This window comes from Fukomys damarensis, unplaced genomic scaffold (genome assembly GCF_012274545.1).
Source record: "Fukomys damarensis isolate Sample0158 unplaced genomic scaffold, DMR_v1.0_HiC HiC_scaffold_32, whole genome shotgun sequence".
In the NCBI taxonomy this organism is placed as follows: Eukaryota; Metazoa; Chordata; class Mammalia; order Rodentia; family Bathyergidae; genus Fukomys; species Fukomys damarensis.
In genome coordinates, this window is record NW_022900944.1 from 37,506,241 (window position 1) to 37,527,577 (window position 21,337).

Below are 21,337 nucleotides of genomic sequence, written 5' to 3' on the forward strand. Positions count from 1 at the left end.
GTGGCGCGTGCGCAAGTCTGGCTCCCGGAGGGCGCGCGCCGCCTCGTGCGAACCTGCGGCTGAGTCTAACGAGCCAGTTGAGGCTCCTTGTCACTCGCCAGGTGTTCCGGCTGCTGTTGATTACTGGGCAGGATCGAGCTGGGAGAGTAGGGACGCCTTCCTAGGAGACCTTGGGGCAGATATCTCGGCAGGGCTCTGGGGTGGCGCGTGCGCAAGTCTGGCTCCCGGAGGGCGCGCGCCGCCTCGTGCGAACCTGCGGCTGAGTCTAACGAGCCAGTTGAGGCTCCTTGTCACTCGCCAGGTGTTCCGGCTGCTGTTGATTACTGGGCAGGATCGAGCTGGGAGAGTAGGGACGCCTTCCTAGGAGACCTTGGGGCAGATATCTCGGCAGGGCTCTGGGGTCCGGGCCTTTGCCCTGCTGCTACGGTCGGTCTCCTTCCGCTGCGGGTGGTTGCTGATATTGGAAACATCTGTGTGAACGCCGCTTGTGCCCGCGCTCCAAACCTGGGCACCTTGCCGCGCGTCCCCGTTTAAAAGGCCGAACCAGAGGAAGAAAGTGATAGCCAGACTGCCTAGCTTTGATTGCTGTGTTGCCTTGGGCAAATTACTCAACCTCTCTGTGCCTCCATTTCTTCAACCCTAAAACGGAGATAGTAATACTCCTTTCTCAATGAGAATATGAGTGTTTAACTACTTACCAGTCCAGTTATTTAAATACAAGATGACGGAAACTTGCATATTTTTTCATTAATTTTGTAAGCTATAACAGGAAATATAAAAACGACAATTTTATCAAATGCATTCAATACAATAATCAACTGGTGGAAATTACACCTCCCTGAGCAACACTTGAGATAGTGAGTCAACAAACACGCTGCCCAGGTGACAGTTGGGGTAAACTGTTAAGTGGTTTAAATGAGTTAATAGATGTCAAGTGTTGATTACACTGCCTGACAGTGTTTATTAAATGTCAGCTACGATGTTTGAGGCACTGGTTGAGGCAGTGGGACTCGACAAATTCTGATTGTACCATCAGCCCTGATGGGCAAAAGTGCTCCAGTGGAGACAGTCTGGGCTTCTAAGTTGCTGGGGGGGTCTGGAAATGCCCATAGGTTGAGGAGGAAAGAGAAGGGACAAAATAAGTAGCAGGCATGAGACCATTCTGGTCATCTGGATTCTCCTTCCAAAAGACCAGTTGCAGATGGTGTGGTGGTACACATTTGTGATTCCAGCGTTGAGGAGGCTGAGGCAGGAGGATCTGGGGAAGTTAGTGAGGTTCTGTCTCAAAAAGTTGAAAAAGAGCTGGGGTTGGAGCTCTGTGCAAAGGCCCTGGGTTCGAGCCCAGGATTGGGGGAAGAGCGATGGGAAGACTGGCTGGTTTATAATTTAGTTTAATCTCTGTGAGTGCATCTGGTGAGGGAAACTCCAGAGGTCCCAGTTTGGCCCTCTTCAGACCACAGGCCCTGACTTCTGCTTTAGCGCACAGAAGCCCATCTTCCCAGTCAAAGAAGCAAGCTGAGGGTTCCAGGCTCTCTTCCCCACTGAGGCTCCTCTCCTTCCCGTACTAGCTTCACTGCCGCCCTGCTCGACTTCCTGTAAGGTCTGAGCTCTCCCGTGTTAGGCCTGTTACCCCAGCCCACTCTGGTTTCGCCCAGGGGAGCACACAGGCATCAGCAGCGGGGATGGTGCACCCAGGGGCTGGCAGGAGAGCTGCCTGGCCAGGCTCAGGGCCCTGGGTCCCACCGGGAAATATGCTCTTGAGCTGGAAAGGAAGCACAACAGGGTGGTGCTTGGTGGCAGAGTCCTGGGATGGGGACCTCATACCCTGCCAGCAGGTGCTGCTGGTAACTGGTGCCAGGCCAGGTGTACCCCGTGGCCTCCCCCATGGCTCACTGGGCTCTAGTGCATCACGGAACATCAGGGGCCCAGACAGGCCTCTAGGTGGGAAGGCCCTCACCAAACTGGCAGATGTAACGGTTCCGGGTTTTACAGCGTTGGTCATTCCAGTTGAAGGCAGATGATGCCTGCAGCTCCACACAGTTGCCAAACCTGGGCGGTCAGGATATGGGTGCACAGGATGGAGGAATGAAATTAGGAGTGCAGGTGAGTCTTAAACCGTCCACCCCAGGAGGCCAGCCCCTTTTTCAGCCCCCATGCTCCCATCCTGCTTCTTCTAGGGCACTGCAGCTCTTCTCAGGGAAGCCAGGAGGTGTCGCAGCCTTCCACACCATGGCAGTGCTCAGCCACACCAGCCAGAGGGGTGGGCCTGGGGCAGAGAGGGGCCGCCTTATTTCCATCCCAGCAGAAGCGGTGGCAGGAGCCCGATCAGGCCTGGCTGCCTGCGAGGAGGGCTGGGGAAATGTCTGGAGACCTTGGCACCCCTGCCCTGAGCATTCCTGGGCTTTAAAAATCAGGGCAAGGCCACATAACTGGAAGTTCCTTAGTACAGGATAGCTGATGGGTGGCTGTGTGCGTGGAGGATGCAGTCGTGGACAGCTAGAGTGCTGGAATCAGTGTGGTGCCAGGCAGAGGGCAGGTGGGTTGGTGGAGGGAAGAGCCAGTGGATGACGGAGGGACAGCGGAGCGGGTGAGAGACAGGTAGAGGGATGAGGCCTTCATGGGGTCCCCCTCTTTCGTGTGATATGCCTTCTCCCTCAGCCCCGGGCCTGCACCAGCTGCACCCCAACTTCCCTGACACTGGCAGGTAAAGCCCTGGCCTTTAGAGGGTTTTTCAGTGGACTCCAAAGGCTCAGCCAAGCCAGCCCAGGGGACAAGAGGCCCAGGGGGAGGTGGCCACCCCAGACTCACCCCTGGTTGTCAGGCTGACCGAAGGCAAAACTGGTGAAGGACTGTTGCTCTCCAGTGGTCCAGCGGAAGGAGTCCTTTGCCACCTTGTAAGTGAGCCCTGGGTCGGTAGCCAAGGTTGCCACCACCCGAGAGGTCGGGGCCCCACTCAGACCCTGAGCCCAGGGCCCTACTGCCTCATCCCTTTTTGCCCCAGCCCTTAAGCCCCTCGCCCCAGTCTTCCAGCCCCCAACCCCTCCCTACAGCCCTTTCCTGGCAAGGGGGTGGCGGTCCGACTCAAGGCCCACTCCAGGCTCCAAGCTCTCTCCATACTGCTGTGAGCTATCAGCGGATGTGCTGGTTGCTACAGCCCAGGACTCTAGGAGCTGCCCGGGGCATCAAGGCCCACTTTCACTGTTCCCCATCCGGCCAAGGCACTCACCAATCCAGAAATTCCTGGTCTCAAAGTCACTGTCAGTCACTTCGTTGGTCGTCTCCAGGCGGCCCAGGTAGAAAGCGAGGATGTCCTGCACTTTCTGACTCTCAATCTGTGCAAGCACCCCGCCCTTTCCCTGTAACCCCAACCCAGGTCATGCTGGCAGAGTTCCCGGAGTTTAGCCAGCCCTTCCTGCCCATCAGGCCGCCCTACCCCATCATGGCAACGGACCCCACATATGTGTGTGTGTGCGTGCGCTGGCCTGGCTGTCTTCACACCCAACCCTAACAACCTCGGGCCTCAGGGACAGGGGTCCCCATTCCCCCCCTGCTTCTCCCCTCTCCGTGAACATGGGCCCAACTGACAGCCCACAGGCTCAAGCAGGGTCTTGCCTTCGTGGGTTTTGTCCCAGCTGCACAGTTTCTAAAACATACACTGACTGAATCGATTGCCAACATGGACACATCCAGAGACGCAGTGAAAATCTGGATTTCTGGTTTTGAAAGCCCTCAGTTTTGGCCACTCTGACCCGCTGTAGGGGAACCAGCAGCTGGAGCTGAGTCAGGACAGCTCCTTAGATGTGGGATTGTGACGCTGGGTCCTTCATGTCCTTGCGTGACTTCCTGACCGTGAGCCTCAGAGTCTGTGACTCTGCTTTATACCAGTGGAGAGAGAGAAGTGAGGAGCTGTTGAAGGGTCCCTCCGTGACGTCCCTAGTGTGAGATCCTGGGGTCCCCTGGGAGGCAGGGCTCGGTGGTCACCTGGCATTTCATCTTGGCTCCGTAATAGGTGTCTGCCTCCGAAGACACAGTGAAGCAGTCCCCGTCGATGCTCAGGTCGCAGGTGTGGAAAGGAAAGCGCACCTTGGCTGGGGGTGGGGTGTCAGGGAGCCTGAGCATGTGTGTGTCACCCTCAGGCGTCCCCTTCTCCCACCCTGCCGGGGAGCTGAGCTGGAGGTGCCCTTTCCGCTGGCCCCAGCTGGAGAAGGGCGGGAGTGAGTGGTGTGCTGGTAAATGTGTAACAGGAGCTGCTGGAAAACAAGATCCACGGCTCTTAGCACTGGCCAGTTTCAGTGGAGTCAGTACCCGCACCATGGCCAGTGCTTAGATGTCTTCATGCAGCTTTTGCAGAGGTGGCTGGATCTAGAGTGTGTGACACTGAGCTTGATTCATGGAGGATTAAGGCGTGAGTGCTACCTGCCCTAAGTAGTCTGGATGAGATAAAAGGGGCAGAAAGATGCCACTAAGGTCTCTTCCTGATTTTGCTAATTTCTGCCCCCCATGAACTGTTTCTCCTCTGCATTGTCCCTCTGCCAGGCCACCCTACCTTGGAGCTACTGAAACCTCTACCAACTGTGAGCTCAATAAACCCTCCCCCTTTTAACTTTGGGTGTCAGGTATTTTGGCTCGGCGACAACAGAAAAGTAACTAAGACGGCCAGTTTCAAGCTACCAATGTGATGTCTCTGAATGGGAAGAGGGAAGACGTGCCCACAATGGGCTGGAAGAGTGGGAAACAGCACCCCACGGAAGGGGGTGCTGGCAGGAGCCCTGGGGGGACTCACTGGCACACCGGGCTCCCCCGAAGCCGACACTGCAGATGCAGGAGCACTCCTCTTCCCGGAAGTGGCCGTGTACACACTGCACGCTGCACCGCACTGCCACAGTGGAGAGTGGGGTGAAAGGGCTCAGCCTCGAGCGTTCAGGGGTGCCAGCCCCAGCAAGAGCATCCCCACCAGGGCTTCCAACTGCTGCCGCACTTGGCTTGTTTGGTCTGTGTCTCATTGCGGAAAGAAGTGACTTAGGAGGTGACTAACCTATGGCCATAAAGTGGGGAGCAGGAAAGTGGAACAAGAATCCACTCCTATTTCCTAGTTCTTTCCTCTTCTCACTGTCCCATAGCCTAAGAGGCCAAATCTGATTCCACTTTGCGCCTCTTGCAGAGCTCAGGGTATGATAGACAGAGCTCGATGGATGCTTGTTGAATGAAAGCGTGGAATATACAGACCTAGCAAGTACAGAGCAGGTGTGTACTCAGCCAGGCTCACCTCCACACCCTCACCTTGGCAGTATCTGCCTGTGTAGCCAGGTGGACAGTGGCAGTGGCAGGTGCTAATGTTGAGGTGTCCATGGTTCCGACAGCTCATGCGGCACGGGTTCCTGGGGACCTCTGGTCAGGGGAGGAGGGAACTCTAAGAAGGAACTTCTTCCCACAGGCCAGACAGGGGCCTCCCCAGGCGCTAAGGGCCAAGGCTTCCGAGAGAGCCTCTCAGGCTACTTCCACCCACCTGGGGTTGCCAGGCCAAGCCCTGATGTGCCTGCTGCAGGCAGAATGGGGCACTCACCACAGAGCCCCCCTGCGTGGTCCCAGGCCTTGAAGCAGCCTGAGACACTGGCTGTGCAGAGTGAACACCAGGCGCCCTTCTTATAGGGGACAATCGTCTTCCCATTCACCTCCCAGTTGCCTCTGTGAGAGCAAAGGCCAGCAGGGTGTCAGGGGAAGATTTGCTAGGAGAGAAAGATGGTCTCCAAACAAACAAGTCCTTAAAGCATAGTTACACTTCCAGGATGGGGCATCCAGGGACGAGCTCTGTTCTGTGTGACCAGAATCTAATGTACTAACCTCTGTTTCCTCCCCACCGCCACCCTCAGCAAGCAAGCAGACCTGAGAGTGAGTGGGCGTCTTACCTTGGGAGAACGTATCCCGCCCCGCCCTCCCGCAGCCCATGTCTCAGGGGCTTACCCAGGGGAGTAAGCACAGACGAAGGCTTCCATCACTGCTTTGCCCATGGAGCACAGATGCCGCCCGCAGCCCAGCTGGCTCGAAGTGGCCCACACAAGCTACAGGAAACATGGCGGCCAGAAACCCTGTCACAGACTACCCCCATCTCCATCTAAGGCCAGGGGCACAGGCATTGCACGCCGAAGGCTGGGGGCACACAGCTTTGGCCACAATCCAGGCAGACAGCCAGCTCCCCCACCTCCCTGGGGCCCTTAGAAGCAGCACTGGGCGGGTGCAAGCTGTAAGGATGGTGAGCATCGGAATCCAGTCAAGTCCCTGAGCAGAGAGGGGAGCAGAAGGTGAGGATTAGAGGATACTTGAGGAAAAGATTGTGGGTAGATGGAGAATGATAAAAGAAAGACTCAAAAATCAAGGGCCTTGTGATAGATTGCAAAAATGGCCAAGCCTTTTACTTCTTCCCCTAGTCCACTCCTGTAAATATGATTTTACAGCCACTTAAAGGAACTAATGAGGTCTTTTTACCCTCTTTGAATTTGGTTGGCCCTGTGACTTGTGTTGGTTTAAAATGCAGCAGAAATAATACTGAGCCAATTTTTTTTTTTTTTTTTGGTACCAGGGATTGAACTCAGGACCTGCGCTTGCAAGGCAGGTGCAGTACCACTGAGCTAAATCCCCAGCACTGAGCCAGTTTTGAGCCTGGGCCTCAAGAGACTTTGCAGTTTCCACTCATGCTCATAGAACCATGCTCAACTATCCCATGAATGAGCCTAGGGTGGGACATTAGAGGTTGAAAGGATTCACAGGGCAGAGATGAGTCATTTCAGGCCATGCTAAACAGCCAACTCTAAGTGTCTGGGTCCAGTAGAGACCAGAGCACCTCCCAGCTGAGCCCAAACCAAGAGATCAGCCTGCAAAATCATAGGCTGCTAAATTTTGGGCTGGTGTGCCATTCAGCAAAACTAGATGTAGGTCTTTACACTTAGATTTTTTTGTGTGTGTACCGGGGCTCAAACTTGGGTCCTTGTGCTTGCGAAGCAGGTGGCAGAACCATTGAGCTAAATCCCTCTTTAAATTTAGATTTAAAGTCTTAGAGTTGGTGACACATTGGAAAAAGCACAAATGATCAATACACAAGAACAACTAAGCAAATGCTGTAGTAGCCACTAAAAATGACAAACACCAGACTGGATTGTGGCAGGAAGATGTAAACATGTATCATGCATGTGTCCAACAATTAGAGAATATGGTCTTTTTAGGAATCTATGGAACTTTTGCAAGCTTTGAGGTATCACTAAATGACAAAGCAAGTTTCAACTAAGACCAAAAAATCACTATCTTATAGGCCACGTTGTATTAATTCAATGGAATAAAATTTAACATGGATAATTTATTTATTTATTATTTTTGGTGGAGGGTTGAGACAGAGTCTCACTATGTAGTTCAGACTGCCCTAGAACTCACTATGTAGCCCAGGCTGGTCTCGAACTCTCAGCAATCCTCCTGCCTCAGCCTCCCGAGTGCTGGGATTACAGGCATGTGGCACCATGCCTGGCTCTAACATGGACAATTTAGAAGTAAGTAAAGAAAATATATTCTGGAAATTTAAATATATATTTCAAAATTTAAAAAAAAAAACCCAACATCATGAAGCTGAGGCAGGAGGATCACAGGTTTGAGCTCACCCTGGGCAGTTTAGTGAGACCCTGTCTCAAAAATTTAAAAAGGCAAGGAGGGCTGGGGAAATTGATCAATGGAAAGGCCCTAAGTTTAATCCTCAGTACCACCACCAGGAAAACAAACAAAAAAACCCAAAACAACAACAAAACCACAAGATTGGAAATGGAAAACAGCCCTAATAGCAGTGAAAATACTCAGTATAGAAATTTATAGGATACAGTCGGGTGTGGAGCACACCCCTCTAACCCTAGCATATATACACAAACACACAAAAACAAAATACAGTGCCACTGTTATGGGAGGGTGACAGCAAACAAAATAGAGATTATTCCAGTGAACAGAAAATGAAGCACAGATTCCAACTCACTTCCTGAAGTCAACATAGCCTTGCTATAACCCACGTAAGGAGAGTATGAGAAAAAAATTCAAGGTCAGTTTTACTACTGTTATATGTGTAATAATGGTATTAAAGCATACTTGGAATTTTGCTTGTATTTTCCAATGTTGTACATCAGTGCCTAAACAGTGTCAGGTATGTAGAGGGCACTCAATAAATTCTTGTTGAATGAAAAGAAAAAAAAATGTGCTTGTGAATGAAATACCCTCTAGGGAGAGACGGAGGGAAAAGGTAGTAACATCTTCTAAATCCAGGGAGAAAGAGAGGACCCATTTTTACATTTATGTTTAAAACCATTCCTATTTGAATTTGTAAATAACCAAATGTGGTGGCACAATGCTGTCATCTTAGCATTCTGGGAAGCTGGGGCAGGAAAATGTTCAAGCCCAGCTGGGACAATTTAGTGAGGTAGAGAGACCCTGTCTCAAAATTTAAAACCAGAAGGCATCTGGGGCTATATTCCAGTGCAGAGGTCCTCAGTTCAATCCCTGGTACCACTACAGAAGTTACAAAAAGCAAAACTAAAGCCGGAGGAAAAGAAACCCCAATATTTAGGACTAAGGGTAGCATCTTCTGAGATGCCCCGCCCAGCCCCAGGGGAGCCTTGGTCTCTCCTGTGACTCACCTGGGTGTAGTGTGTGCAGGTGGCATTACGGGCACACTCAGCCGCCTCGTAGCTGTACCGCTGCCCCTCTGCAAACCAGAGGTTGACCACTCCAGTAAAGGACACCAAGCCTTCGGGCAGCAGATGCATATTCCAGCCCATTTGCGGGGTGTGCCGTGGGACAGGTGCCGGGTCTGGGGCTGGTGTGCCACAGAGGGCTGCCCTGGCTTGAGCCAGCTGAGCCAGGCTCTCGTTCCAGTCCTAGGGTGGCACAAACACATCCACAGAAGGATTTTGGGGGAAGGAGGAGACCACTGGGTAATGTTCAGCTCACCCACTGCCTCTGAGCACTAGTGGGCTACTGGGTCATGGTGAGAGGAGAGCACTGGAGGAGGAGCCCTGCTGGCTGCCCAGTGCCCAGTGCTGGTTTCCCTCACTTCACAGGGCAAGGGTGGGTCAGGTGCCAACCCAGGAGCTCTCTCTCCAAAGTGTGTTGGGAAAGCACAGGTATCTGACACCTGACCCAGAGCTCTGCTCTTCCCAGGAAGAGCCACCATCTTCCCAAATCCCACATGAGCACCCTGAGGCCCTTCCCAGGGAACAGTGCCTGGTGACAGGGTGGGCGGACTTCTGCTGTCATTTACACTGTGCTAATGTAAGCCTCAGGTAGTGCTCAAGCCTTGCAGACGTGTGGTGCTGGAGATCAAACCCAGGGGCATACTACCACTGAGCTACGTACCCAGCCCCTTTCATTAAGATAGGATCTTGCTAAATTACCCAGGCAGGATGTGAACTTGAGACTCTCCTGCCTCAGTCTCCCAGAGTGCTGGCATTACAGGCATATACCACCATGCCTGGTTTGTTTTGCCATTCGGTAAAGCTAGCCCTGGCCATTTCAGAAGCGCTCTGCTGCTCCCACTTGGCCAGGCTTCCCTCCTGAGATGCAAACAGGCCCAGCAGCCAGCCCTCTGTTCTGGTTCTCCTAGGCCCTCCATCCACCTGAGCACCTAGGAATACTGGTTCAGAGGAGATCTGTGAGCAGTCTCCTGGGCCTAGCACTTTGGCTCTGTGCGCAGAGTGCTCTGGGGTGGGCGCACCTGCTTTTCCCCACCACTTACAACCCCGTAGAACAAGGGGCTTTCTGTAGTCTTTTTGCCACGGCCACCCCCACTCCAGCCCAGCCACCTCATTCAGGCCGTGTGACCTCCAGCAGTCACTTAATCTCCACGAGACGTCATCGTCTATAAAGTGGAGCCAATACAGTGCCCACAGGATACGACTGCTGTAAGGATGCAGGGAGAAAGGTGCCAACTGGGGCTGCACCCCCTGCAGGCTGCGTGGGCAGATGCTCACTGTGATTTTACCTCTGGTGAGAATGGACAGGGGCGGAGGCGGAGGAGCAGGGCAGGGGAAGGGGGAGAAGGGGCCGCCCACCGCCCCACCCCCACCTCCTGGGAAACTGACCCCGGGCTCTCAAGGTCGCCACCCACGGTTGCTGCCAGCTGCTGAGGAGTTTATGGGAAGCAGCCATGGGGAACCCGGTCTCTCTTTTTTCTCCCAGCCTCACTCCCTGGCCTATTAACGGGCTGGGGCTGCAGGGGTCCCCGACTATGGGGCAGCATTTCTGAGCCCCGGGATGACAGGCCCAGCGCTCAGCCTCCGTCAGGGTGGTGGGTGGAGAACCCTGAGTCCTCACCCCTGGTTCCCGCCATGGAGTGTGGATAGGGGACCGAGCAGGATCCGGCTCACACACAGCCCCTCCGAAGCCCCGCCCCGTAGGAGCCCCACCCCTCCCTTCCTGCTGGACTCTTGTACTGCTCTTCTCTGGAGAAGGGGATCCCTCACCCTCCCATGGCTTCTGGGTTCCATGGCAGCGGGATACCAGGGAAGCCCCAAGGTCTGCTCCTCACACAGGCACGAGGCAAGGGGCTGGCTTCCTAGGCGGAAGATCTGGGGAGGAGAAAGCTGCAGAGCCTCCCGGGGGCTAAGAGGACTGGCTGTCTGTGCCCACCCTACCCGGGAGGCACGCCTGGCACTGGCGCGGCCCCTGACCCCCAGGGTCTCTGTCCTCCCCTCCTGCGAGTTGTCATCTCTGTAGCGCAGGACCAGAGCACTCACCATTCTCCGCATGTTGGCTGCTGGGGGCTGCACCCGGCTGCGCAGGCGGTTGTGCAGGGACAGAAGTGAGAAGCTCTCCTTTCTGCTCAGGGCTGGGGACCAGGACAGGAGGTCAGGCCACCCAGCAGCTGGACCTGTGCCCACCCTCGTAGCAAGATGAGAGTTGCCCCCACCTCTCGGACACCAGCCCTAGGATGGACGGGACATGGGTGTGGAGTGGGGGTGCGTAGAGCACAGAGATGGAGGGAGACCCGAAGGTGGGGCCGGACCCAGGGATGGGAAGAGAGAGACCAGTGCTGGGACAGTGCTGACTGGGCATCCATGGCGAGAAGAGGCCAGGGCAGAGTGTGGGGAGGGGCCAGGCCTGCATTCCTCTCAGGCCTCCATTGCTTCTGTGCTGGGGCCCCTCCTTCACCTCAACCCTGGGCCCCTCCCTTTCACGCCACTTCACCCCCAGCCCCAGGATCACACCCTGAGCGGTCCCCCCAGGTCTCCCATCACATGACACCAGCACAGCCTGGGCCTTGGGCCTGAGACCTGGTGCCCCCGTTGCATTCCTCGCCATGGCTCCTCCACCTCTGTTCTTACCAGATGGTCCTTACCTCCTGGCACTGGAGCCGGTTCTGGCAGCTGGGGTGGCCACATTTCTGCCCAGGTGATGCCAAGGATAGCCAGGAGCACAGACAGGAGGCCTGACCAGTGGCCCTGGCCTCCTGGTCCCACGGAGGGCTCCATCTGCAGCATGGGCCTGTCAGGCTCTGCAGGCACAGCCTGGATCAGCTGTCCAGCTCCTCCCTGGGCTGCATGGAGCGATTCTCAGACTGGAGGAGTGGAGCTGGGCTGGCAGACAAAGGGGGAAGTAATCAGTGTGTCCAAACAGCCTCCCGCATCGGTGCTAGATTGAAAAGAGGTATACAGCTCCCCAGGATGTCTCCATTGTTGGGCCTCCTCCCGGCCTGGCCAGCCTGCCCCACTGACTGCAGGCAGAGCAGTGTGCACTGACCTCGTGGCCCCTGCTAATCATTGCAGGATTATTGGCACCCTCGGGGAGCCCTTGGAGACCCTGCTATTGGCTCTCAGACATTCCAGGGCTGGGCATTAGTGGCCGATGGCTGTACCCAGGCTGGGACAATGTCCTCCAGGGCCATCAGCAGCTTCCACTCCCCCGTCCCAGGCCCAGATGAGAAGGCTGGGGCTTCAGCTGTGTCCCCGTGGGGTGGACAGGAACTGGGCAAAACCCCAGGGGAGTTCTTTCCTTTCTCTGGAAACTAATCCCAACCTCCCAGCCATGAATTAAACATAGGCCGGAGGTAACTGCACACTGGACAGGTGCCGCCAGTAGGCTCTTAGGAGAGCAGGCTGGGGCTGCTCCTTCGGGAGGAAAAGCGTGCCTTACAGAAGTCTCTCTGGGCCGCATGGCGGGGCTGAGCCTAGCTCCGGTGCTTACCACCCTCACCCATGTGACTGTGGGCCAGGAGAGGGCAAAGTGGACAGACAAAAGAGCACGTGATGGATGAGCTTGGCTGACTCAGGCCTTGCAGGGAACAAGTCTGGCTCTGGACAAACAGGCCAAGGGCTAGCAGGAGGGGAGCAAAATGTCACGCTACCAGTGGGGGGCTGGCTGAGGCCTGCAGAATCCCACCATAACCAGAGAAGCAGTTCTGCTCCAAAGCCCACATTCCTTAGAAAATTAAACACTGTCCTGCAGGCCGCAGCCAGCCCAAAGCACAGCCTTGCAAGCCAACCACTTCCTCCTGGCGTTTGTGTGGTTCCTGGCCCCTGAGCTAGCACCCTCTCGGGGCTGAGGGCCAACGCCATGGAGTCTCTGCTGAGATACAAGTGGGCTTGACTTTCTGGGGGATGCTGATGGGATCACTGTGAGTGTCAGGCAGTGGAACAAGGGACCCCAAAGCTGACCTGGCAACCTCAAAGCACCCAGGTCCGAGGAGTGCCTAGAAGCCACCTTCTTAGTCCAGCTTACAAGACAAGTTCACATGTGTAGGTTCAGTCATTGTTACAACAATCTGTGTAGTAGTAGATGTGACATATGCTGCTCACTTTGTAGATGAGGAAACTTGGGCTCAATATGTCTCCAGGACTTGTCCAAGGTCACCCAGCAAGGACATGGTACACCCCAACTAGTTCAGGGTCTCTGCCTTCACATTCCTACGGCCTTAATTCACATTATGGATTTTCTTGAGTTCAGTTTTTATAGCCATGATCCATGTTGACTAATGAATGACCCAGATCCTGGTCCCGGACTTCTGCGATAAATGTCACTCGTTTTCTCTTGAAGTGCAAAGACAGGCCCTTGGGAAAGCTAGGAGGAAAATCTATTCTGGGAGTTGGGGTAGAATAATTTTTGAGGCTCACTATAAGAGGTGACCAGAGCAAACCGAGCTTAGGAGCCAGAAGAGGAAATGCTGTGGATAAAATACTAGACAGGTGCCTGAAGGCCCAGGGCCTAACTAAGATGCTCCGTGTGTCTCTGTGACTTCTGTGTGGCCTGGGCCTCAGTGTCCCATGGCATACACAGGAGTGCCAAGCTCTGCTGGGCTCCCTGAGGGCCTTGCACCATGGTTTACCTAGTAGTTAGTTCCTCCTGGGTCCACATTTTTTCCTGGAACTTGCTCAGTGGTTGGGTTGAGTTTTGAGAATGGGCCTGTAAGCTTGCAAGGCAGCTTTCCCTAGATGAGGCTTTGTAGGGTTTATATTTACCACTCAGGTATTAGAACTCACATTCCAGTAATATGCTTTATTGCATGTCTCTACCTATTCACCTGCTACTAATAGTCTGAATATTTTTTTCATTTTTCTGAGACAAGGTCTCACTACGTAATTCAAGCTGCCCTTGAACTCACTATGAACCCCAGGCTGACCTCAAACACTCAGCAATCCTCCTGCCTCAGCTTCCCTAGTGCTGGGATTATAGGCATGTGCTATCACCCCAGGCTTATAGTTTGAATCTAGAATGTCTTTCCAAAAGTCTTGGCTGCTAGCCTGTGTGAGCTATCGGAAGGTAGTAAGGCTTTTAAGAGCTGGGGCCCAGTGGATGAATTAGGTCATTGTGGGCTCTCCTTGAATGGGATTTTGGGACCCAGGCCCCTTCCTGTCTCTCTTTGCCTCCATCTACCATGAAATAAGCTTTGCTCCACCATGTTCTCTCACCATGATGTTCTGTTTCACTTTGGGTCCAAAAGCAATAGATCCAATCGACTGTAGCATGGAGCCCCTGAAACTGTGAACTGAACTGAACCTTTCTTCCTTTTAAGTTGATCGTCTCAGCTATTTTGTCACAGTGATGCAAAGCTGACTAATAATACACTTTCCAGCTCATGGCTAGTAGACACCTCTTCTTTTGGTTTATAGTCTTCTTCAAAAGCTTACATAATCTTTGAGCCATTTTATTTCTTCCAGAAGCAGGTCATGTTTTCAGGAGTGTGAAATATTGCTGATGTTCTCCCCAGAAAATCTCTTCCAGATTTACATTCAAATCTAGGAGACCCGTGGCGACATCTCTTTTAGAAATTACATGCCCTTATTCTTTTTTGATACTGGGGATTGAACTTGGGTCCTTATGCTTGGGAGTCAGGCAGCGGAACCACTGAGCTTAATCCCCAGCCCCTGCCCTTATTCTTTTTATCTATAAGCTTTAAAAGTTTTAATTTGGGTGGTGCTGCTTGCCTGTAATCCCAGAACTCTGGAAGGCTGACACAGGGAAATCATAAATCCAAGCCCAGTGTGGTGACTTAGCAAGACCCTGTCTCAAAATAAAAAAATATAAAGAGGGCTGGGGTTGCCTTGCAGACAGGCTGGGATCCCAAGTGATGGGACTCTTGGGGAGCTTTAGGCCAGCGAGAGTGCTCTAGAGGCTTTGGTGGAGCCCCGAGATGTCCAGGAAGTGGATGTCTGTGGAGGAGAAAATGAAGCTTGGTGCTGTGTACCCCACATTACCCATCACCCAGAGTCTGGTCAGAGACGGACTACACCATGGGAGAATTCCATACAAAGCCTCATGTGCTCAAAGGTGAGACTTATGAAGGGTGATTGAATCATAGATAAATGCTGGCTAAACCCTAGGTAAATGTCAGTTAGGAGGTGGGGCCTTGGAGGAGGCGGATCACTGGGGGTACAACCCAGAGGGGTCTATCTCCCTCCTGGATTTCTCCTTCACTCTCTGCTTCCTGGCTGCTATGGGGTGAGCATCCTTCTTCTTCCAGATCTTCCACCATGCTTTCTTGCCTTGGAGGCAGCCAGCTATGTATGGGCTAAAAATGTGAGTCAAAATAACTCTTTTCTCTAAGTTGTACATGTTGGTATTGTGTTCCAGCAATATGGAAAGTAACTAAGACATGAGTAGACTTGTCACAGTAAAGGAAATTGAGTGACTGATTAAAAATCTTCCTATAAAGAAAAACTCAAAAGGAATGGAGCTCAGGTGCAGAGAGAAAAACCTTTGTCTAGCATGCCCAAAGTCTGGCTTCAATCCCCAGTACTGAGAAGGCAGGAAGGAAGGAAGAAAGAAAGAAAAGTTCCAGTGAAAATGTTTTCACTACTTTACTGGTGAATTCTAGAAAATGTTTAAGGAAGGAGTAATACTGCTCATATGTAAACTTTTTAAAAAGGGAAGAGGAGTACTTCCTGAATTTTTCTATCAGGGCAATATTATCCTGACACCAAATCCAGGCAAAGGGATCACAAGTAGACCATAGATCTCTTCTGAATGAAAACCTTCAACAAAATATTACAAAACTCAACCTAGTGATATATAAAGAAGATTAAACACCATGGCTAAGTAGCATTTATTCCACGAATGCAAGATTAGTTCACCATTTGAAAAATATAATGTAGGGTTGGGGATTTAGTTCAGTGGTTCCGCTGCCTGCTTCCCAAGTGCAAGGGTCTGAGTTCAATCCACGGTACCAAAAGAAAAAGAAAATATAATGTAGTATGCTAATAATGTAAAGGAAAAAACCCACAAGAGCAAATCAAAGACAATGATAAAATCCCAAACCATACAGGCAAGATAGTGCACACCTTTGCACACCCAGCCACTCTGGGGGCTGAAGCAAGAGGATCATTCAGGCCCAGGAGTTCAAGACCAGACTGGGCAATATAGTGAGACCTTGTCTCAAACAACAATAACAACCGCTGGGCGCAGTGGCGTACGCCTGTAATCCCAGCACTCGGAAGGCTGAGGCAGGAGGATCGCTGTTGAATTTGAGACCAGCCTGGGCTCCATAGTGAGTTCCAGGTCAGTCTCAACTACATAGTGAGACCCTGTCTCAAAACAAACAAACAAACAAACAAAAAAACAGTAACAAAGGTAAATACAAAGACAAATAAAAATACCTGAATATATAAATGACATTGATGAGCGAAATTTAAAATGTAAACAAATGAAGAGACATTCTGCACTCATAGATCGTAAGAGTCAATATTGTTAAGAAGGTAATTCTCCACAGATTCATCAGCTGAGTCAATGCAATCTCTGTTACTATCTCCCAGGTTTAAAAAAAAAACAACTTTTAGTTCCATTTTGCCTTAGTGAAAGGAAATGATAAAATAATGAAAGGGTAAACAATGAATAAGGAAAGGATAGAGTGTGACTTACCAGTGATACAGTGTGCATAAGAAGTGTGTTTGTGTCCAACAGCACCAAATCCACACAGGACTCGTACCTAACAACAGCATCACTCAGCAGGTACGCTGGTGGCCAGGTAGATCAATCACTTAGCAGGGAGGGGGTTTTATAGATTGAACTATATAGTGGCATTATTAGTTGTTTGTCCTACTGTGTGACCAGCATTTTAAGAAATAGCTGCCTTAGCGTATAGGCAGGCAAGCAGCTCCTATAGATAACACCTAGTTTGCCCAATTCCCAGGGGCCCTCAGATAATACTTACCTGGGAAGTCCCATCTCTTTCTGTCTACAATGAACCCTGGACTTGGCAAGACTCTTAAGAACACAAAGAGGCCATTTCAGGGACATGGTGCTAAATGCTCTAGTTTTTGTCAGGGACCTCATGCATCCCAGCAAGCATTCTGCCCCTGAGCCATACCTGCAGCCTGCACAAAATTTTTTAGTACCAGGAATCAAACTCAGGACCTTGAATTTGCAAGGCAGGCACAGTGCCACTGAGCAAAACCCCTATCCTTGGACATTTTTTTTTTTTTTGTACCAGGGATCAAACTCCTGTCCCTGTGCTTGTGAGGCAGGCAGCAGAACCATGGAGCTAAATCCCTGGCCCCATTCAACAAAAAAAAAATTTTTTTTTGAGACAGGGTCTCCCTATGTAGTTGAGACTGCCCTGGAACTCACTGTGTAGCCCAGGCTGGTCTTGAACTCACAGCAATCCTTCTGACTCAGTCTCCCGAGTGCTGGGATTACAGGTGTGTGCCACCACGCCTGGCTTCAACAAAATTTTTTAAAGTAAATCTAAAAGGAGATTCTAAAATTTATATGGCAATAGGTGTGCAGATGTTTGGTCAGATACTTTCTAGAGATTGCGATGCAAGAACTTTCTAGATATGAATAGCTTTTAAATCAAAAGTCTTGAAGGGCCAGGGATTTAGCTCTGTGGTTCTGACACCTGCCTCGCAAGTGCAAGGGCCCGATTTCGATCCCCGGTACCCCACCCCCAAAAAATCCCAGAGTAGGGGAGATTACCCTCCATAATGTGGGTGAATCTTATCCAAGCAGTAGAAAGCCTTTCTTCCCCTGAGGAAGAAGAAATTTGACCTCTAGACTTTCTGTGGACACAAAGTGACACATTCCCTGAGTTTCCAGCCTGCTGGCTGCTCCAAGACTTCAGATTTGCCAGCTTCTACAAGTGATGGGTCAATTTCACTTCTTTCTTCTCTCCCTTTCTAATTTCTTTCTTGCATTTTTTAATTTATTTCTTGATGGTCTTATTATGTAGTCCAGGCCAACCTTAATCTAGGTCTTCTTGCCTCAGCCTCCTAAGTACTCAACTCCAGGTGCGCACTATCGCATTCATGCTTGAATCAATTTCTTATAATAAATCTCCCCCCACCCCTGTATCCTAGGCCAGCCTTAAACTCCTGGCAATCCTCCTACCTCAGCCTCCTGAATGCTGGGATTACTGGTGCGCACTACCACACCTGGCTCACATTTAGTTTTTATACCTTGAAAACATTATAAAGGGTTTGCTTTCCACTTTTCCCCATTCCCTCACCCGTGAGATGCAGCCACAGACTAGGGGTTGGAGACCCTGGGCAAGGGGGACTGACAGACCCGCTGGGGGAGACGTCAGAAAGGGGACAGTGGGGACAGCGCGAAGGCCCGTTCTCCTGGGGACCGAGACCCCACTGAGGACACGGACCCTGGTGTCTCTCAAGGGTCACCCGGGCGGCGCTGCTGCCAGTCACACCACAGGAACCGGGTCTGCCCTGCTGCGGGGTGAGGGTTTTCATCCAGTGAGCAAACAGCCTTTTGGAGTCTGGAAAGAAAACCCTGCGGAGCAACGATGCGATATGATGACGCCGGATGTGGGGTACTCACTGAAGGGACTGTCACAGCCGCCACAGCAGGGACCCGGGACAGCATCCACGCGAGGCGGGAAGAGGACAGCTCCCTTTCTCCTCCATAGATTAGATAAATTAGACAGATAGATTAGATAATTAGACTAAGACTGTAGATCTGGGATGGCACAGCTCCAGGAGACAGTTATATTATATATCCTTGTTCCCTTTCTGCGCATGCCCCAATCACGAGACAATCACGCTATGTTCACGTGGGCCACGTAGCATGAGTTACCCTACCTCTCTCGTCTTACTCTATAAACAAAGAGTGCACTGGACTCCAGGCTGCCATTAGCTGTTCAGGCTATGGTTCCATCTGGTCCCAGCTTTCAAACTTAATCTTGGTATGTATCTTCCTTTTCCTGTTATTCTTCAATTTTCTTCGTCTCCCACCACTCTCCCTGCCTTGGGACCCCACACTATGCTGGTCATGGCAAAGAATGTAAATGAACGAACAGCCATTGAATTCTTCTTGCCATGTGAATAGCGAAATGTCCATTGTCTGCAGTATCTTGGTATGGTATATTATTTTCCATTACAGGATGAACAGGGTACATAAAGCCAGGTGTAACCTGTGATATTAAAGTGTAAGAAAGAAAGGGAAGAGGGATTAGGTGAGAGGCCATCTTCAGGCTTGGTCCACAGAAATTCTTTTTTTTCCCCCTCTCACTGAGTGTATTGGTACATTTTAGGGATACAGTACAGTTACATTCATCATTGGGATCTTATACCATTACATGACAGGTCTTGGTTCTCATTTTTTCCCCTTGTCCCTGCCCTTCCTTCACCCTCTCCTCCCTGCCCTATTTACAAATCCGCAGCAATTCTTTAGTAACATAAAGTGAAATTCTCACTTGAAACTCAGCTAAGAAATATAGTGCATAATAATGTTAACACTGCATTGACAGAGTAGAAATGGCGGATCACTCCATGTGTCCAACATTACTTTGGCTCTTGAGAAAACATCCTATTTACTCAAGTGCCCAGAATGTCTTCAGAGCGACCTGCTATCTCTACACAGGAAAAGAAAGGGGCCAACAGACCCACGCACTTACAAACACAAATAATGAATTACAGGACCTTATGATCATTACAGTGGTGTTTTGCACATTCCAAGAGTTGAGGAGAGAGTAAAGTGTGAACTAGAAAACCCTTTACTGAAACTAGCTGCTGGATTTTCTACCCCCACCTGTCTGTTCTGAGGAGGCTATGTGGAGTGAAGGGAACTCACACTAAAATTAACTTACTTTTTTTTTTTCCATTCTTTCCATCCATAGCCGCCATCTGACATCCTAGAGTGGAAGAAGCTAGTACCAGGCTTAGAGAATAGTGCTCCAAACTTCATGTGTAAAGGAAATCCTAGAATAGATCTTTTGAAACAGGTACTTAAAATAGTCACCCTTCCTCTCATAATCTTTTTTTTTTTGTACTGGAGATTGAACTTGGGATGTCATGCTTGCAAGGTAGGCAGCAGAACCACTGAGCTAAATACCCAGGCCCATAATCTCTGTCTTTGACAGAAAACAAGGAGGCAGAAGATTTTTGAAAAAAATAAAGTTAAATGCATCCAAATCTTATCAGAAAAATTACCCATAAAAATGTTTGATTCTTCAAAACACGCTCAGTACACTGAAACCAGAATCATTTAATAAACAATCCTGACATTTTATGGAAAACATGAAACCAAAAAACCATAGTGTTCAATCCTCTTGAATATGTTTAACAATTTACTAGTGGTTATGAGTAAATATTAAGGACAATAATGCAAAAGTTTTTTGAACTTAGCATTTTAAAGCAGAGAGCTGGTAATATTGATGTGGGAAGGAAGTGGGCTCAGCTTATATACTCCTTACTGTATTGAAACAACATATTACATATCACTTCGCTTCATCCACGACATCCTGTGGACACCTAGGTTTCTCCCAAATTCATATGCCTGCAAATGGCTTATGAAGAAAACTTGTGGCTTTTTCTTTGGTAACTGCCACATCTGGGCATTTGAAAAGGTTGCCCCCGTAATGCTTCTGATGGATCGGTCTCTCACTCTTTGGATGGGTGAAAACCTTGACTAAAATGTGCAAGGATTCATCTAGCACAGGACCCAGATGCCTTGAACTTTCCTGGATCAAAAGAGCCGGCAGAAGAACCTGAGTCCTCTGGCAGTCAGATGTCACATGTCACCTGGGTGTCCAGCGGAAGTTCGCTGGCCAGTGAGTGGCGTTGCTATGGTCCCCGGGCGTCCCTGAGGCTTTACTGCCACTCTCTAAGGGCAGAATCCCTCACTGCCCTGTGCCCTGCCGTACCCCATCACTCAGCACAGCGCACAGGCGGCCAGCAATAACACTCCTGATCGGAGTGTGCGGTAAGACGCGCTGGATTCCAAAGCGTGGGACCTGGACAGCATGGCCCAAGGTGCGGTGGTGGCCTCTCCATCCGATCAGGGTCCTTTCCAGGAAGGACGCACTGGGAGAAGGTTCCAGGCACTGGCTGAGGTGCAGAGAATATAACCGTGCGACCCTGAGGTTCTGTCGTCAGAGGTCAGAGGGCTGGGCTTACATCCGTGGGAAAGGCAGCTGGCGCTCACACTTGAGGTAGGGACGGACTCTCTGAAGGAAGGACAGCTCGGCGACCTGACCGTGGAGGCTCCAGTGAATGATTCCTCCTCCTCCTCTAAACTGGGAAGGAACAAGGAGTAAGGTCGGGCGGGGACTCGCGGTGGAAAGGTCCTTAACGCCACGCTCGCTGCCGCGACGTCAGCTCCACTCGCAGACACCTGCAGGCCCAAGCTTCAAACCGCCTCGGTGAGGTCGAGGCTGAGGCTTAGGCCGAGGTAGTGGCGCCCGGGGGCGGAGCCTCGCGAGACCCAAACAAGCCCACGTGGCGAGGGCGGGGCCTCGCCTGACGTCGGCGCGCGTGCGCACTCGCCGTACCCTTGCCCGGCCGTAAAGCGCGGAAGGTCGCTGTGCCCGCGCTCCAGGAACTTTTCTTTCCTCCTCGCGCCTGATTCACCTGCCCCGTGAACCCTTTTCCGGTCC

The 21,337-nt window shown here is 51.4% G+C and overlaps 2 protein-coding genes across 10 annotated transcripts in view; both read right to left on the reverse strand.

Moving 5' to 3' along the window:
* The window catches only part of LOC104876469 (RNA-binding Raly-like protein), an 11,155-nt gene extending 10,972 nt beyond the window's left edge, over positions 1-183 (reverse strand). Inside the window, exon 1 of the mRNA XM_010644512.3 lies at positions 54-183. The gene's annotated coding sequence lies outside the window, so the exon portion shown is untranslated. The remainder of the gene's footprint in view (positions 1-53) is intronic.
* Positions 184-798: 615 nt separating this feature from the next.
* Clec18c (C-type lectin domain family 18 member C) lies at positions 799-18,468 on the reverse strand. 9 transcript variants are annotated; one of them, XM_010644408.3, is made up of 13 exons: positions 18,283-18,468; positions 11,360-11,597; positions 10,758-10,849; positions 8,661-8,900; positions 5,962-6,059; positions 5,564-5,685; positions 5,281-5,388; positions 4,784-4,876; positions 3,982-4,250; positions 3,227-3,356; positions 2,809-2,905; positions 1,958-2,049; positions 799-1,258 (listed from the first exon to the last, which is right to left on the reverse strand). In XM_010644408.3, the coding sequence occupies exons 2-13, from the start codon at positions 11,499-11,501 to the stop codon at positions 1,167-1,169; spliced, it is 1,575 nt and encodes a 524-aa protein (XP_010642710.1). In that variant the 5' UTR covers positions 11,502-11,597; positions 18,283-18,468; the 3' UTR covers positions 799-1,166. The 9 variants fall into 9 exon arrangements, with proteins under 9 accessions (XP_010642710.1, XP_010642712.1, XP_010642713.1 ...); XM_010644410.3 differs by lacking the exon at positions 18,283-18,468 and having other exon boundaries at positions 3,982-4,247; positions 11,360-11,750; XM_010644411.3 differs by lacking the exon at positions 18,283-18,468 and having other exon boundaries at positions 3,227-3,332; positions 11,360-11,750.
* Between the last annotated feature and the right edge of the window lie 2,869 nt (positions 18,469-21,337).

What these genes read in the sequence shown, in the direction of transcription:
- Clec18c (XM_010644408.3), bottom strand. Translation starts at nt 11,501, where the DNA reads ATGCTGCAGATGGAGCCCTCCGTGGGACCAGGAGGCCAGGGCCACTGG. An exon ending in CACAGGCAGATACTGCCAAG is followed by an intron (nt 4,877 to 5,280) that starts GTGAGGGTGTGG and finishes CCACTGTGGCAG; the next exon opens with TGCGGTGCAGCGTGCAGTGT. An exon ending in CCGTTACATCTGCCAGTTTG is followed by an intron (nt 1,259 to 1,957) that starts GTGAGGGCCTTC and finishes TAACTTCCCCAG; the next exon opens with ATCCTCCTGCCTCAGCCTCC.